General features: G+C 36.4%; 1 protein-coding gene and 1 pseudogene across 6 annotated transcripts; both read right to left on the bottom strand.

Annotated features, from left to right (window-relative positions):
• Positions 1 to 7,842: 7,842 nt before the first annotated feature.
• On the bottom strand, positions 7,843 to 10,870 carry LOC126705279 (homoserine kinase-like; annotated as a pseudogene).
• A 285-nt stretch (positions 10,871 to 11,155) lies between these two features.
• Positions 11,156 to 16,626, bottom strand: LOC126705994 (glutamate receptor 3.2-like). 6 transcript variants are annotated; one of them, XM_050405236.1, is made up of 8 exons: positions 16,246 to 16,626; positions 16,081 to 16,128; positions 15,194 to 15,474; positions 13,673 to 15,021; positions 13,293 to 13,570; positions 12,968 to 12,999; positions 12,474 to 12,868; positions 11,156 to 11,835 (listed from the first exon to the last, which is right to left on the bottom strand). In XM_050405236.1, exons 3-8 carry the CDS (start codon positions 15,441 to 15,443, stop codon positions 11,359 to 11,361), a joined length of 2,781 nt encoding a protein of 926 aa, XP_050261193.1. In that variant the 5' UTR covers positions 15,444 to 15,474; positions 16,081 to 16,128; positions 16,246 to 16,626; the 3' UTR covers positions 11,156 to 11,358. The 6 variants fall into 6 exon arrangements, with proteins under 6 accessions (XP_050261193.1, XP_050261190.1, XP_050261189.1 ...); XM_050405233.1 differs by having other exon boundaries at positions 15,194 to 15,479; positions 16,246 to 16,625; XM_050405232.1 differs by lacking the exon at positions 16,246 to 16,626 and having other exon boundaries at positions 15,194 to 15,479; positions 16,081 to 16,229.

The following is a 16,626-nucleotide window of genomic DNA, read 5'->3' as shown; positions in this document are numbered from 1 at the left end:
AGGGGAGGTGCTAATGTGCTATTCTCATGAAAACTGAGCAACAAGAAGGGCCAGAGGAAAACCTTACCAAATTTGTAATGAGTTCAATTTTTATTACTAGAGATTAGAATGTATGCATGCCCAGTTAAAATCCATCTATCCCCTTGAGGCCTTGAGCATGATATGAGCAATTCCAATGACATTAGCCATTCAGGGGGGAAAAATAGTCACATTGGCCCACAAATGAGACGATGACATGCATGGCTTCCTCAGCAGATAAACATTGCACACAAACAACAAAACCCAAAGATCCACTTGTTTGGTTTTCTAGATGCTAAGTTAAAAATTTTAGGTGTATAAAAAAAACAAAGTTTGGGCTATGCTCCAACTCATAACAGTAGTGGAATGTACAATGAGATTCCCATATGCTTTCATATGATCTTGTCGAACTTTAGAGGATTACAAGCATGAATTTAATATGTATATCATTGAAGAGTTCTTTGAAGTCATCTATAATGGCTCTTACATATCTGCCATACATAAGCAACCAAGAGAAAACTAGTCTAACAAATTACTAAACTGTTGGGACTAGCCAGTGTGAAGTCTTCGATGCAAAAGGATTGGACTATTTTTCTTTGTATCACATAATAATTTCTTAGTTTAGGTTGAAAGAGACCCAATTATTAAGTGTCCCATTAGTAATTGAAAAATCTTTTATCAATCTTAGCAAATACCTAATATTAGCGCCATGTCAAGTGATAAGATGATAATCATGCTGCTATGGAGTAATAAAAAACGTTGGCCCCTAATGGTGATAGGGCGGATTTCAAGACTGATTAAACATGGTAACTCATCCTCTAGTTGCTTTAGAGAAGGAAGTATAAGGTTCTAAGATTTGACAACAGGAATAACATAAAAGAAAACTTGGCTCAACCCTTTTTAATGCCCATAAGTGGGATATCAAAATTTGGTAAGACAACTGCATTTGGCCTATATTTGGCTCTAACCTTCTGCGCATGCTTCAAAAAATGGAGTAGCCAGTGAGACTCCCTTAAAAGCTAATCAGTTTTTATTATCTTCTCTTAATTGCTATGTATTTATGTTATTTTATTTTTATTTATTTATTGACTAAGTTGCACCGTATAGCACTTGAACCTTAGTCCCCTCCTCCCAACCCCCAAGCCTTAAGACTTGGGGAGGTATCAATCCAGTCAATCCAACTCACACTGGGTTGGTATATATGTATGCTAATTAAACCATAGTAAAAAGCGTGTATTATTATTTAATATGGTGGTTTACTTAGATAGATCTATAACAGTATAAGTCCGATAATCAAGTTTACAATAATTGAAGGAAAACTACCAACTAAATCATCCAAATTAATGCCATATCATCGGAAGGGATATGGTTGTGTATCATTAATTTTCAATTATTTTTCTTTTTTTTACAATTTGATAGTTTTTTTCCAAAAAAAAAAAAATTATAAAATTATAATTTTTATTTAAATATTGAAGATAATTCGATAGTTATGGAAAAATTAACATAAGAAATAATTCAATTAAATGTTAGTAACATAAACCATTATCATTGTCTTTAACTGCATTTTGCAATATTCTTAAAGAAAAAATTTGGACAAGAGGAAGGTAGTCAGTACTCACCTCTTCATGCTTAATTGATTTCCATGGACATGAGGTACTTATCATCTCAACTTTTCATGTGCCTCTAGCTCTGCAAATCATCTACCCCTACTCGATGTGTTGTCTCGATTGTCGGCTGCGAGATACTTTTCACAACCTTGTTGAAGGTCTCTATGAAGCCTTAGGTGGTTTTTTTTTTTTTTTTTTTGGGTATACATAGGTTGGATCTTTTTGTGCAATCATTATTAAGGAAATTGTCTCGTTCCCTTAAACAACGCCAAATGAGGACGTATACATTTGTATTGTCAATCTAAGATCGAAAACACTTGCAAAAAGGAAGAAGGGGATCAGAGAATATAAGCAAGATTTTATTAAATCATTTAGTTTCCTATAAGTCCAAGGTGATTAATTTTAGGTGTATTTTTCTCTTAAAAGAACTTATCAATAATATATATATATATATATATATATATATATATATAGGCAAAAATATCATTTTAATCCATACATAACATCCATGCAATTATATATATATATATATATATATATGGAAAGTCATTTCAGCCTTATCTCCACAACATTTTTAGGCTGAGACTAAGGACACGTTTGGTAGACTGTAATAGACACTGCAATGTAATATATATTACTATGGCATAACTATTCAGTTGTTTGGTTATGTTTTTATTACAATGAATAATTATTCCTTATGAATAGCTACTCTTCAAAATGAGGAATAACTATTCCTTATCAAAAATACTGAATATCTATTCCTTTACCTTATGTAATAACTTTTTAAAAAAATTTCCTAAAAAGCAATTAGTTGCCACATCTTCAAAAGGAAAGAAAATAAATTTTCCTTATTGTTAATTATTAGCTCTATTTTGAACACCCTAAAATAAGTGTATTCTAGGAAATTTGACTTAAAAATGATTTAATTACACCTTTTTTTTATACTCTACTAAATTGTGAATGCCTATTTGGGATTCTATTCCTAAACGGTCACCAAACTAATGAATATTAATACTTATTATACTCCAACTTAATGTATTCCTTGTAATACTTATTCCTATTCCCATGTAATAATCATTATAGTGTACCAAACGTGTCCTAAGAGTATAAATTTGTTGGAATTGTAACACACTATATGCTCACAATATATTGTTGGCATAAATACACTTTTATTTTCCTACATTTTGACCTTATTTCTATTTTGGTCCCTACATTTTTATTTTAACGCCTTTAGTCCCTAAATAAAAAATCATTCAATTTTGGTTCCTACCATTACTCACTTAACGGAAGTATTTTACGTGGCAAATGAAATATAGTGTTGGCATACTTAATGCTGATGTGACTATTAAAAAAAAAATATTTGGCAATTAATAAATGACAAATCAGCATTTTAATATATATAAAAAAAGCCACATTAGAAAAAATAAAATAAACTTATGATTTTTTAAAAATAAAATAAAATAAAATATTCTTTTCATTATATTTTTGGAAAACATGTTCTTCACTAGAACATGATTGTTCATGTTCTTCCCTGAACTCTCTTCTCTCCGAGCTCAAAATCTCTTCCCCAAACTCTCTCACTCTCTCTCTCTCTCTCTCTCAAAGCTGAAAATCCCAAATCTTAATGGTTTTGTGGGTATTTTGTTCAAATTTGGGTGGGAGTTGTGTTTGTTGTTGGTATGGTTGAGGGATTGAGCTGAGTTTGTTCAATTTTGTGGGTATTTTGTTCATGTATATATGTGGATTGATTTTGTTTTGTACAATATTCATTTATGATTTTTCTAGGTTCGATTATCTTGTGTTCTTGTGTTTGATTTTTTGGGTTTGTATGATTTTTTTTGGGTTTGTACTCTTGTGTGTTCTTGATGAAGAGGATGTCAAATCTTTAATCATGTGTTGTTGATTTTTAATTCTGTTTTTTCATTTTTTTTTTTTTTGTTAAAATTGATAAATTATTTTTTAAAATTCTTAGTTAACGTAAATCTGACGTGACATTTAATAAATAACAAATAAAATTTATTATTATTATTTTAATGACCATGTCAGCATTAAGTGTGTCAGCACTATACTCCGTTTGCCACATAGGATACTTTCGTTAAGTGAGTAATGGTAGGGACCAAAAAAAAAAAAAAAAATATATATATATATATATATATATATATTTTTTTAAGGGACTAAAAGCAATAAAATAAAAATGTAAAGACCAAAATAGAAATAGGGTCAAAATGCAGGGACCAAAAATGCGTTTACACCTATATTGTTATGATTTTATGAGTTAGAGTAGGACCATACCAACACATCTTGAGAAGATTGATCAAGAAAAGTCTTACTCTCTTAAAAATTAAATCAATAAACAAAAAATAAAAAAACTAAAGAAGCCTTCCTATGGTATTTTGTGTAATAGTTAACCTTTTGAAAAAGTCATCCCATTTGAGACATTCTAGTGTTTTCAAAGTAAACATTTAGGTTCAAATTTCTCATCTGCCAATTCTCAAATTATAAAAAGAAAAAAAGAAAAAATAAAAAGAAAAGTTATATCCAACCGTTACCCAAGGTTATAAATCCTATAAGGGAGAGGCTTAGGTCCATCCATCCTCTCTTCTTCTTCTTCTTTCTTTTTGCTTTTTCTTAAATGAAAGGAGAGATTTTATTAAGAACAGCCAGAGGGGGGAAGAAAGGAAAACGGTAGGAGGGTTAGATGCAAAAAAGGCCTACAAAGGCCCGCCGCCAGGGGGTGGGGGGCCTCATTCTGAACAACCCATGGAAAAGAAGGCGGGCCATGTCCCACAACTAAAGACCCAAAGATGGAAGTAGCTAAGGACCACACCACATAGAGCAACATTCTTTTCTTTTTAAGGTGCTTTCTTACAAGGAGCAACCAGCATTTTAAGGTTGTCAGTATTAACTTAAGCATTTAAAAATGACCACCATCTTACTATAGTTTAGAAGCAAAATTGTTGAGTATTTGAGTACTGGTACTCTATACCAATAATTATAAGTTATTTAATATATAAAAAATATACGATTTAAGTGATAACAGACCCTTATATACTATAAGATAGGATTAAGAGACCTCATGAACTGCTGTGCCTATATCGCATTGTTAGGCAAGAAAATCTTAAGAGCATTCATCACAAAAAGAAAAAGAAAAAAGAGAAGACCTTAGAGCCAAACCTATGAACAAAACCAGTCCATTTTAAGCATGGTTAAGCGGTAATGGTATTGAAGAACATCCTAACAACCTAAAATTCTTTCATTTGATGTTGGTTGCACCCGCATTCAGTAGCACTGTAAAGGGTCATAATCATATTCGAGGGAGAGAGACATTATTATCATTTTTATTTAGTTTCTTTCTCGTTCAAGGTGATGCACTTTTCCAACTCTGATCGAATGCTTTTATTGATCACCAAACCATAGCTTAATTTCTAGTATGGTAATATCATTAAGCCACGCATTTAATGCTTAAGTTTATGCTTCAAAAATTTGTAATCCTAGCAAGTAGCAACCACGTTTTCCTCTAATTATCACTTCATTTCATGAGAACATAAGACAGCCTAGTTTCCCTTAATGCTTGAGTTACCCAAACTCTTGACACTAGACAATAGAATTTTGGAGAAAATCCTCACTAGACAGACAATATAAGAAAATTATACACTCAACATTACACATTCATAGAACATGTATGTACTTCCGCCACAGCTGAATGAAGGACTTGTCTCCATAACCAGAAAATTCAGAAACACCAGGTCTACTTTACCTAAGGCCTGGTTATCAAAGTACATTCAAAAAACTGAAGCACTGGTAAACTCTAATCTCATGGTCCAACTTCTGAATAGCATATGAAGGAAGGAACTAGCCATATATAGCCTATGGGGCTTCTTGATCCAAAATGCATACTCAATTTTTTCTATGCATGCCGTGGCAAGCAATTAAGGGAATATGTGACATAATTCTATACAGCCTAAAGAATAAGCAATTTTTCTATGCATACACAGAAATACTTCAAGATTCAATTTTTATGTATCTAACTGAAATGGGAGATGTGGTAACAAAGAGAATCGTAAAGTTAAAAAAACTGTTAAATATTAGCAACGCGATGTGTTATACCATGTTGTGTATGCTAGAGTAGATGCTAAAGTAGATGCGGAAGAGGAAGCATAGAGGAGGAACACTGAGAACACGAGGGTTACGTGGTTCAGCCTTACGGCCTACATCCACGGAGGAATCCCTTAAGGGCTACATCTTTATTATATGAGAGTGTAGTACAATAACCTCCTTTGATACAATGAACCCTAACATGAGTATATATAGGCGACTAAACCCTAGACTACTAGTACAAGCAGGAATGGGCTTGGGCCTATTACATTGGGCTAATATGTCTAATATATATCTCTAACACCCTCCCTCAAACTCAAGGCGGAAGCTCGATGAAGGCTTGAGGTTGGATAAGCATGAGAAGATCACTTGGAGATGCCTTGAAGAATACCTTTGAAGAAACCACAATGAAGAATGTGCCAAATGTCCAATTTCGGAGCTTCAAATGAAGAAACGGAGGCCAAAATCGGAATCTACGTGAAAAACTGAGCAAGATAAGCCCTTTTGGAAATTTTGACTTTTGGTCAAAAGTCAACGCAAAAGTCAAAGTCAAACTGGTCAGAGTCAAAGTCAACAGTCAAAGTGCTCACAGGTCAGATCCGGGTGGTCCGGGTCAACGACGTGGTGCTGACGAGACGACACTGCTGACGTGGCTGATGACGTGTCGCTGACGTGGACTAGGGCTGACGTGGACGAGCTTGCGTGGCTGCTGACGTCATCCGATGACGTCAGCAGCAGTTTTCCGGCGAGTGGAAGGTGCGTGACGGCATCGCCGGCGCGTGGGGGAGAAGCCAGAAACTTGAGAGGCGCGTGGCGGCGCGTGTAAGCTCGGTTGATGCCCAGAATTTCAGGTTCTCTAGATCGATGGACGAGGAGGCCTTCATGGCGGCGCGTGTACCAAGAGCACGATCCGGAAGTCAGAATCTGAGGCGGCGCCTAGAAATCCGGTCACCCGAAGCCCTGCCACGCGCCACAGTTGTCTTCGGAAAATATCCACGCGCCGCCTCAGATTCTGACTTCCGGATCGTGCTCTTGGTACACGCGCCGCCATGAAGGCCTCCTCGTCCATCGATCTAGAGAACCTGAAATTCTTGGCATCAAACAAACATCTCTAGCAAGCAAAGAAGATTCTCACGTGCACACCACCATCAAAAGTCATATGCTTGTCGGCTGGATCTAGACTCCACGGCATCCCGCAGCCGCCATGGCTCACTGCTGTGTCCAAAATCCACAAACTCAAGCAAAGCCGTGACTTAACTTTTCAGATCTGTGCACATCAAGACTTCGCCAGTCGAAACCGACACCACAGGCGTGCTCCTCGGCCTCCCGTGAGGAAAACCTAGAAATCCGGTCACCCGAAGCCCTGCCACGCGCCGCCACGCGCCACAGTTGTCTTCGGAAAATATCCACGATCCGGAAGTCAGAATCTGAGGCGGCGCGTGGATATTTTCCAAAGACAACTGTGGCGCGTGGCGGCGCGTGGCAGGGCTTCGGGTGACCGGATTTCTAGGTTTTCCTCACGGGAGGCCGAGGAGCACGCCTGTGGTGTCGGTTTCGACTGGCGAAGTGTTGATGTGCACAGATCTGAAAAGTTAAGTCACGGCTTTGCTTGAGTTTGTGGATTTTGGACACAGCAGTGAGCCATGGCGGCTGCGGGATGCCGTGGAGTCTAGATCCAGCCGACAAGCATATGACTTTTGATGGTGGTGTGCACGTGAGAATCTTCTTTGCTTGCTAGAGATGTTTGTTTGATGCCAAGAACGGAACCTGGCTCTGATACCATGTTAAATATTAGCAACGCGATGTGTTATACCATGTTGTGTATGCTAGAGTAGATGCGGAAGAGGAAGCATAGAGGAGGAACACTGAGAACACGAGGGTTACGTGGTTCAGCCTTACGGCCTACATCCACGGAGGAATCCCTTAAGGGCTACATCTTTATTATATGAGAGTGTAGTACAATAACCTCCTTTGATACAATGAACCCTAACATGAGTATATATAGGCGACTAAACCCTAGACTACTAGTACAAGCAGGAATGGGCTTGGGCCTATTACATTGGGCTAATATGTCTAATATATATCTCTAACAAAAACCAAAACCTTAGGAAAACATAAAACATCTTCTAAACAAAGAAAGAACCTAATGTTAACAGTTAGTTAGAGAACAATTTTCAAAATTGGTTGCTGGTTTCTGCTACACTCTATATCAAATCAAAAACCAAATCCGAAATCAATGCTGCTTCACCAAAATACAAAATTTACCCTCTATTGCAATCATCACAACCATGCATTGATTTTGCTTCTACATCAAACCAAAACCAAAGCTTTCACCCAAAAAAATAAAATTTACCTTCTATTGCATTCATCATGATCATCCAGGCCTAGGATTAGGAATAAATTTCGTTTTTGGTGAAACCATTGATTTTGGTTTGGTTTATGCAAAACTCTACAACAAAGCAAAGCAAAACCAAACCAAAACCAATGCTTTCAACAAAAATTAAATGTACCCTCTATTGCAATCATCATCTAGGCTTGCTATCAACAAGCCTAGCTCGACAATTCTATCCCCCAATAACGCCTTCCCCAACCCCGCCATGTCGCCTTCCAATACCGCCACCGCCTGGCTTGAATTCCACACAAAATCAGCCATTGCTATCTCTAAAGGCAATGCAGCCCTCATTTTCTTAGTCGGAGCCTCGAATTCAGGGCTCACCAATACAAAGTAAAGATCTTCAAATCCAAGGGCTCGTAGTTTCGAATCAAAACGAAGCCTCTCATTCTCGCCGGCCCCACATTATCGGCGTGATAACCGGAAACCTTCTCCTCCGATTTCAATCCGGCGAGTACCAGCTCCTCCATCCGGAGCTTCCCGCCGAATAGTTCGTTGACGGCGATTGCTCCGGCTGCGGCGCTGGTGGCGCTAAATCCGAGTCCACTACCTAAAGGCAAGCCTTTCTCTAGCGAGAGAGAAAGTCCTACCGATCGGATTCCGAGCATGCTCATGACCTCGATCGCGGCGATTCCGGCGCAATTGGAGAGAGGATCGCGGCTGAGTTTTCCGGCGGCGTCGCCGTAGATTCGCGTGATGGAGATCTCCGCCGGGGCGGACGGAGGAGTCGACGGAGAGGGAGACGAAGTCTCCGAGACCGTCGACGGCGCAGCCGAGGAAGTCGAAGCCGGTTGGCCACGGTGGCAGGAGCGAAGTTTTTGAAGGAGACGAATACGGGTTCGGGTTCGGGTTCGGGTTCGGGTTCGTGGGTGGGTCTACCTAGCACTCACTCACACAAACACTGTGAGTCTGTGATAGTAAGAGTGAGAGAGGCTTTGGGGCTAATATGCAATTTACAAAAAAGCTACCTTAAATTTTGGATCAATGCCTAGGTGCTATTATTATTATTATTTTTTTTTTAAAGAAAATTTTGATTTGCTCCTTAATAAACAAAAAAGTTACTCTTTTTTTTTTTTTTGAAGAAAAAAAAAAATTGCTTGATATTGTGAAAATTCCCAACATTCTTCTCCATATTTTACTACTAATTTTTAGCATTAGCTATCTATATACTACATTGTGCATAAATTATCATAATATAGCGTGAGATCAAGTGTGAGACTTATGCAATTAAGACAAGCTAGTGGAAGTTTTGTTTTGGTTTTAAAAAAATGATAAGACAATAGGTTCACTTGAAGTAGGAAACTTTTAAAAGGAGGAAACTTTTAAATGGTATTAAGTGTCTTTGTACTTAGAGAGCAAATTTGATATATTTTCAAAATTTTTGGTAATATCTTGTATTAGCCAAAATCTTTATCAATGACGGCTCCAGGAATTTTGTTTAGGGGGTTCATTAAAAAAAATTTTAAAAAAAAGAACTTGAATATATCGAGTTACTGACAAAAAAATAATAATAATAAAAATTAATACATGAAGTTTTATAATTTCCTTCTACAAGTATTCAAATTTTGAATTACGAGTATTTATTACCAATGTGGGTAGATATGAGCCTACAATCATTTTATTTTGTTAAGTTTATTTAACATTTTTATTTTTATGCAGTTTTTATTATCTATTTGTTATTGTTTTTATAAAAATATTTTAAACTAAACTTATTGATTTTGTATTAATTATTAACGCATACGACTATACTCATTCATACATAAAATTATACACTAGTGTCTACTTAACCAATCAAATGCTTGGACAATCACTAACTCTATGATTTTGTTTTTCTTAAATTTTACTAACTTTATAACAAAAAGTTATTATAACATGATAACAATACACACACATGTAACAAACCATCTCTATTTCCTAATTATTAAATTATATAAATTTATATTATATTTATATTGTGCACACAAACATCCACACACATTATAATTTACACAAATAACATTATAACAAAAAGTAATACACACAAGATTCTCCAAAAAAAAAAAAAAAAAAGTAATGCATACAATCAATATTAGACACACTCACACATATAATATAAATTTATAAAAACTAGTGACACTTACAATTCACAAACACTTACTCTTTATTCTTAGAGTTGGAAATACTTATAATAAAGGTGTGCAAAATTTAAGTCAAGGTGTGCAAAATTTAAGTCAAGGTGTGCAAAAATATTTTTAAGAAAAAATTATAGTATTAAACTAACAAAAAAATATTATATATATATATATATATATATATTTTTTTTTTTTTTTTGAAGCCTGGGGTTCATTTGAACCCCAGAGAATAATGTAATGCTGCCCCTGACCTTTACCATAGATTAATCTAGTAAACAGTACGTTGTGTAACGTCTTTTAGGGTATGTTTGAATGGAGAAAGAGTTTCTCCTTGGTTTCTGTCTCTCTCTTTTAGCTATCTCTCTTTTGATGGTTCTATCCCAAATATAAATAATTTTTTTTAAATGTTTCTTTTAATGGTCAGATTATTACGAATTTGAACAAAATAGAAATGAAATCAAACATTGGTTTAAAGGGCAAGGTCTCTAACCTTGGTACAAAAGGAAACAACTCCAAACTTTTAGCCTTAGAATTGTAAGAGCATTGACATCAGGTGTGTCAAATGCCAAATTTTTGGTATTTGACACACCAAACATCAAAATCTTAGCTTCATGAAGTGTTTCAAATCTCAAAAAGTTTTCCAACATGCTATAGTATCGTTCTATCAATAGAATGGAACTGTAGCAAAATCTCAAAATTTTATTTGCTTTTTTATTCACCCTCATGGGCCCTCTCTCTTTCTCATTTATTGTTTATTCTCTCACTCTCTCTTTTCCTCTCACATGTCTGCATTTTAATATTTGTATATATTATTTTGATGTATAGAATTAAAGAATAGAAGATGTGATGTATGATAAATTGTAAAATGGTATGTTAAAATAATAAAGTAGTTTTTTTGATGTGTTAAAATGACATTTTTAGAACATCTGATGTTGATGCTTACAAAAGCAAGAGTACTAATATTTGAACCAAATATATTTGTGTAGACCATCAAACACTTACAACAATACAAGCTGAAGTATATACTATAACAAACAAAATGATCTCTACATGCAAAAGCTATTTGAATTTCATAACCCGTTGTACCTATATCTTGCTTGAAAATTAGTGATATAATTAGGACAAATTAAAATTGTTAGTGAACTGAAATCTCGCAGTCATGCCTCTGCTGAGAACTGTCCATTTGAGCTCTCTTAGATTCATCTTCTTTCACACGACTATTTGATAGCATTTCCTCACGTTTTCTTTTTGACTTGCTTTTGTACACATCTTCCTTTTCATCAGCAAATGATAGGAATGTCCGCACACGTGCTGAATGTGAGCCGGCACCTCTAGAAGGATCGGATTCTTCAGGAATTCCATGCCGGCTGAACTGGCATAACATCAAGCAAAAGTATATAAGAAGAGCAAGAAAACATGCTGCCCCACAGATGAGAAATAGCCCCAAGAAGCTTTCTAATTGAAGCTCATCTGATTCATTAGTTGTTGCCTGGGAACCACAAGATTTCCTTGACAACCACTTGTCATGGATCCTCTGGAGTTCACCATTCTCTGATAGGGTGAGTATGGCGGTAGACAGGTCCAAGGCTAAAGGGGAGTCTCTTGGAAATGCCTAAATAAGAACACAAAAAGTATAAAAATCAATTGAACTAAACAAATGCGTTTAATGAGCACAGGATATACTGAAAAATTCCCACAGACATGAGCCAGTTAAATTATGGTTTCTGAGAAGATTGATGATGTGTTATTAGAAAACTCAAGCAAAGATATAGTTCAATGGCCATGAATATCGGTTTTTGTGTTCTATTTCAAATGCTTTATACTGAAACAAAACTGAGGGTCAGGACATGGCAACCTTTAAAAGAAAACATCTTATATTCAAAGCAATGATTCATTAGTTTCTCTTAAAGAGAAGTATGACACCAGCTCTAAGTGCATTTATTTCAATGGTAAATATTCTTTTTTGTTTACCCCATCTCTGTGTAAAGAATATGGTTCTATCCACCTTGATACTGTCACATAAAATATTCTATATATTTTTTAATTTTAACTGTTAGTGCTTTGGTTACTTACCAATTCACTTCTGTGCTAACTAACCTGCACACACATCAACCTTCAAGCATTTAGAATCCAGCTAAAACTTTACACAAGTTTCTATTCAAGGCCATGTAATTTGAAAGATAATAAAATAAACTGGATAAGCAGGTGTAGAAATGACAACTAAATTAATCAACATGTTGAGATACTTACAAATCCCCACCCGCTTTTGGTGAACTCTGGGCCTCTAATTTTAAACTTGCAGTGATCTGACAGGAAGAGCTCTATATATGGCTGTTCATCAACCACAGCAGCAACAGTTCTGTTCTCAAGGGCGACAGCATATTCTTCCGGTGAGCCAAGAGCAACCAGTCTAGATTTTGGGATGTTGAGTTCCTCCATCAAATAGTTTTCAGCAAAAGATCCTACTTGGAATCCTATCCGTTCATTGCTAGTCCCCAGGGAATCAATTCCTGTGATGGGGGAGGAAAGCTGTTGCACTGTGAGTATTGATGTCAGGCTTGCTGTATAGCTTGAGTTGATTATGAGAACCACAAAAAGCCAGATGATAATCACAACACGACCAAGTGTGCTCACTGTATTTTCTCCTGGAAATTTGAAGAATCCAGAGTTGGCACTATTGGGTAAGGTACTATTAAGAGCCAGTAAAGCAATATATTGTAGACTGTCAAAATGGAAATACTTACTGTGCGCAAAAAACATAGTAGAGAAGCTAAACCTGCAAGATTATAAAAAAAAAAAATGGCAGATGAGACATTACAGAAAGAACTATGTTAAGATGATGCAAAAAATTCACTTGTCTGTGTTGAACCACATTGTCAGGTTAGATACACCATGACTGGTTCTTTTATTGTTCATTCATGTGAGGTACACAAATTTTTTTATTTATTTTTTATTTTTGGCACATTCAACAGAAGTTAGATGCTGGTCTATCCTTAAACATGAAAGCCATATGTTGATACATGTAAACAAAAATTTCTGTCTTATATGTCCAATGTACAAGGTTCTCACCATAGTATTGTGGCTACTTGTTTCCTAGGAGGTCCTCGGAATTCATCATTTATTCTATGTTCAAGAATCCACACAACAGTTCCAATAATTAGGAAAAAAGCTGCTGTGACAGCCCACATGAATGGAGTAAATGGTCTTAAGAATGCCCAGGCACTTGAATTTGACTTCCTGACTGGGGCCACCACAACTAGTCCTGACTCTATATATGGCTGAGTAAAATCCACTTTCTTTGTTCTGTTTGTGACAATTGCAATGTCACCTACAACAGCATCAAAAACCTACGAAACAAAGTCACGGGATCAATTGGAGCCATATACAATGTTTTATCTGTAATTGTAAGAAGAAGAAAAAATTATAATTTCTCATTAAATTATGCTCACATTTGTTGTGATCATATTTACAAGCTCAGAGTAGCTTGGATTCTTATGACCATCTCCAAAGAGAATGAACCTATGTGGAACTGCATAAGGAAGCAACTTAATGGCAGCAAGGAAGACATCTATGCAATATCCTCGGACTGTATCAGTACCATTTACTTGTGATCGTGAGACAAAGTCCTGATAACTAACTCGGTTTGGAACTCCAATTCTCAATTGCCTTCCATTGTTTGCAAAAACCCATCCACGAGGCTTCTTTGTAGTTCCTCCAGGCCATACCACACCGTCTAATTGCTGACTCGAACTAGAACGGTTTGGTGGTCTTGTATAAAGTGTCTCCGGGGTCACAACAGATAGTCCAGAATAATTAGACCAGTATCCAATCTGCCTATGACCAGTTTCAATCACGTTAAGGATATCATATGAAGGATGGAATGGAGATCTGTCAGGACTAAATTGAATAGGTCCCGTCAAACCTGTCATATTGGTCTGCAATATGTTGTCAAGCAGCTGCTTCCCCCCATCAAAAATGCTTAATGCTCTAAGATTCAGAGTCCCTTTCCCCTCATGATTTAAATAAGAATCGTTGGAGAATGAAATTGTTCCTTGCTGATCAAGCAACAAATCTACTGCACGAGCAATCATCCAAACAGTATCATAGGCATATAGACCGTAAGGGTTGAACCCAATAGAATTATTACTCAGCTTTTGCCACCGTAACATAAAAGCACTTTTCCTTGTTGAATTTGGTGTGTGTGGACGAAGTGTCAAAACTCCTTGGATAGAGTGTGCAGTTTTTGAAGGAAGTGGAGAGACTGAATCTAGAACAGTAGATAGCCAAGTGGAAGCTATCCAAACATACCCACGATCCATCATTCCAAGATTCTGGGCCTCCTCGAAAACCAGGAGACCTGTTTTGGAGTAGGTATGTAAAACAATTACTCGAGCTTCCATCATTTGAACCTTTACTAGTTGATCTTTAATGTCACTTTGTGTTGCTGTAGGGTCAGGGGGAAGTGCTGCTTTATAAGTAATTTTGCAGCGTCTTTCTGCAAGTTTATCACCTAAAGCAGTAATACCATTTCGGCTCTGATCATCATCGCTATAAACTGCAACAATCTCTCCCCAACGAAAATAACTAATCATATCAGCAATAGCAGTCATCTGGAATTCATCATTGGGTGCTGTTTGTACAAAGTAAGGGTATTGCAGAGGTGATAGGGTGGGATCCAGTGCTGTGAATGACAATAAAGGGACATGGAGTTCATTTGCAAGATGTGAGAGTACATGGGCCATCACAGAATTTTGTGGACCAATTATAGCTACTGTGTCAGTCTCCATGTACTTTAATGCTGGAATCAATGAAGAAATGTGAATCATGAATATTATTATCCAACCAAAAATATAAACTTCTACTCAAACAAAAAGAAGCCAAGTACTTATGAGGCCAAATTTAGAAGAAAGCAGACAGCTAAAATAAACAGGCAAGAAGTATTCACGAAAAAGAAAAGTAGAAAAGTTTACCCCCAATGATGCCAAGAAATCCACTAAAGTTGGAATCATGCATAAGTATAGACAATTTAGTTCCACCAAGAATGCTTGGATCAGAATTTATGTCATCCTCAGCAGCCTTAATTGCAATCCGTGATACCTTCCCATTGATCGTGCTAAATGTGAAGAGAGCTCCAACATTAACTACATCAGGTCTTGAAGCCCCTTCAGAGAATATTCCAATATAGAGAGCAAGAATTGACACATGCCAAACCAGATTCATGGTGATACTAATTGATAACCCTCACTGCTGACTGTCCTGAATGAAACAGACCACACTTGCCAGAATGAAAATAAACATAGGAAATTTGCAAACAAAGCTACCAAAAGGTCCAAAACACACTGAATATCTCCCACATCAGCATTATAAGCAACTTATACTAGTATAGGAGCATCTCCAATCAAAAGAAAATGAACTTAGGAAATATGCAAACAAAGCTACCAAAACACAATGAATATCTCCCACATCGGCATTAGAGGCAACTTATACTAGTATGGTAGCATCTCCCATCAAAAGAAAATTTAGGAACACCACCTTAGTGTCCTTGTTCAAGGAAAGTAATATAGCTTAATAAACTCAAAGACAAAGAAACTGAAAAGCATTAGGCAATCCAATATGCTCAGGAAATCTTGAAAAAGAAAAAGAATCACCCTTCTAAGTTCTGAGTGACATTCAGGGCCAAAGGCAATTAAATTTACAATTTGCATTACTTTAACCCCTAAAAGCAACAGGCAGAAAATGAGAAACAAAAAACACAATTTTGTCTTACAAAAAGCAGCTAACTTTAAATATAAGAAGAACCCATCAATGGTTAGTACTTCAGGCAACTGCAAAAAGTTCACAAAGAATAGATACGCACCTTAAAGAGAGAACATTTGGAAGCAAGAGCTGTAAGACAAACCACCTCCTATTCTCAAAAGAAGGAAAGATACATCAATGCAAAAGAACCAGTGTTAGAACAGTTGAAAAGGAAAGAGTAGCGAATACAAATATAAATAAACAAAATAAAAAAGAGAACACTCACATAAGAAAAGCCTTAGTGCAACACATAAGGATTGAACAAAAGCCACTTGGCTCAGCAGTAACCACTTTCCCATTATTTAATTATGGTGTGAGAGAATACTTCAGGATATAGAAAGAGAGCAACTTGGTGAGTTGGGTTTCCACCTTGTGGAGGGTGTATCTGAGTCATGACTTCTGAGTTATACTCTACTTCTTGTGTCAGTCACTCTCTAACAAGGGCATAGTTGAAAACTTTTGGAGAAAAGAGACAATGACAACAGAATATTTAAGGCAAAGTGTGGGATGGAAGTCCAGTACCAGTAAAGGACCATGCTTCTTTGATAGGTTTATAATTTGGAAAACGAAGGGAGTGGTGATGAAGCAACGATGTCGATGCGCACAT

The sequence above is a fragment of the Quercus robur genome, chromosome 11, assembly GCF_932294415.1.
Source record: "Quercus robur chromosome 11, dhQueRobu3.1, whole genome shotgun sequence".
NCBI classification, from domain to species: Eukaryota; Viridiplantae; Streptophyta; class Magnoliopsida; order Fagales; family Fagaceae; genus Quercus; species Quercus robur.
The sequence above is the reverse complement of the archived record's forward strand: the minus strand, read 5'-3'. Positions and strand labels throughout refer to the sequence as shown.

What these genes read in the sequence shown, in the direction of transcription:
- LOC126705994 (XM_050405236.1), bottom strand. Translation starts at nt 15,443, where the DNA reads ATGAATCTGGTTTGGCATGTGTCAATTCTTGCTCTCTATATTGGAATA. An exon ending in ATTTCTTGGCATCATTGGGG is followed by an intron (nt 15,022 to 15,193) that starts GTAAACTTTTCT and finishes CATTGATTCCAG; the next exon opens with CATTAAAGTACATGGAGACT. An exon ending in TACTATGTTTTTTGCGCACA is followed by an intron (nt 12,869 to 12,967) that starts GTAAGTATTTCC and finishes TCAAATTTCCAG; the next exon opens with GAGAAAATACAGTGAGCACA.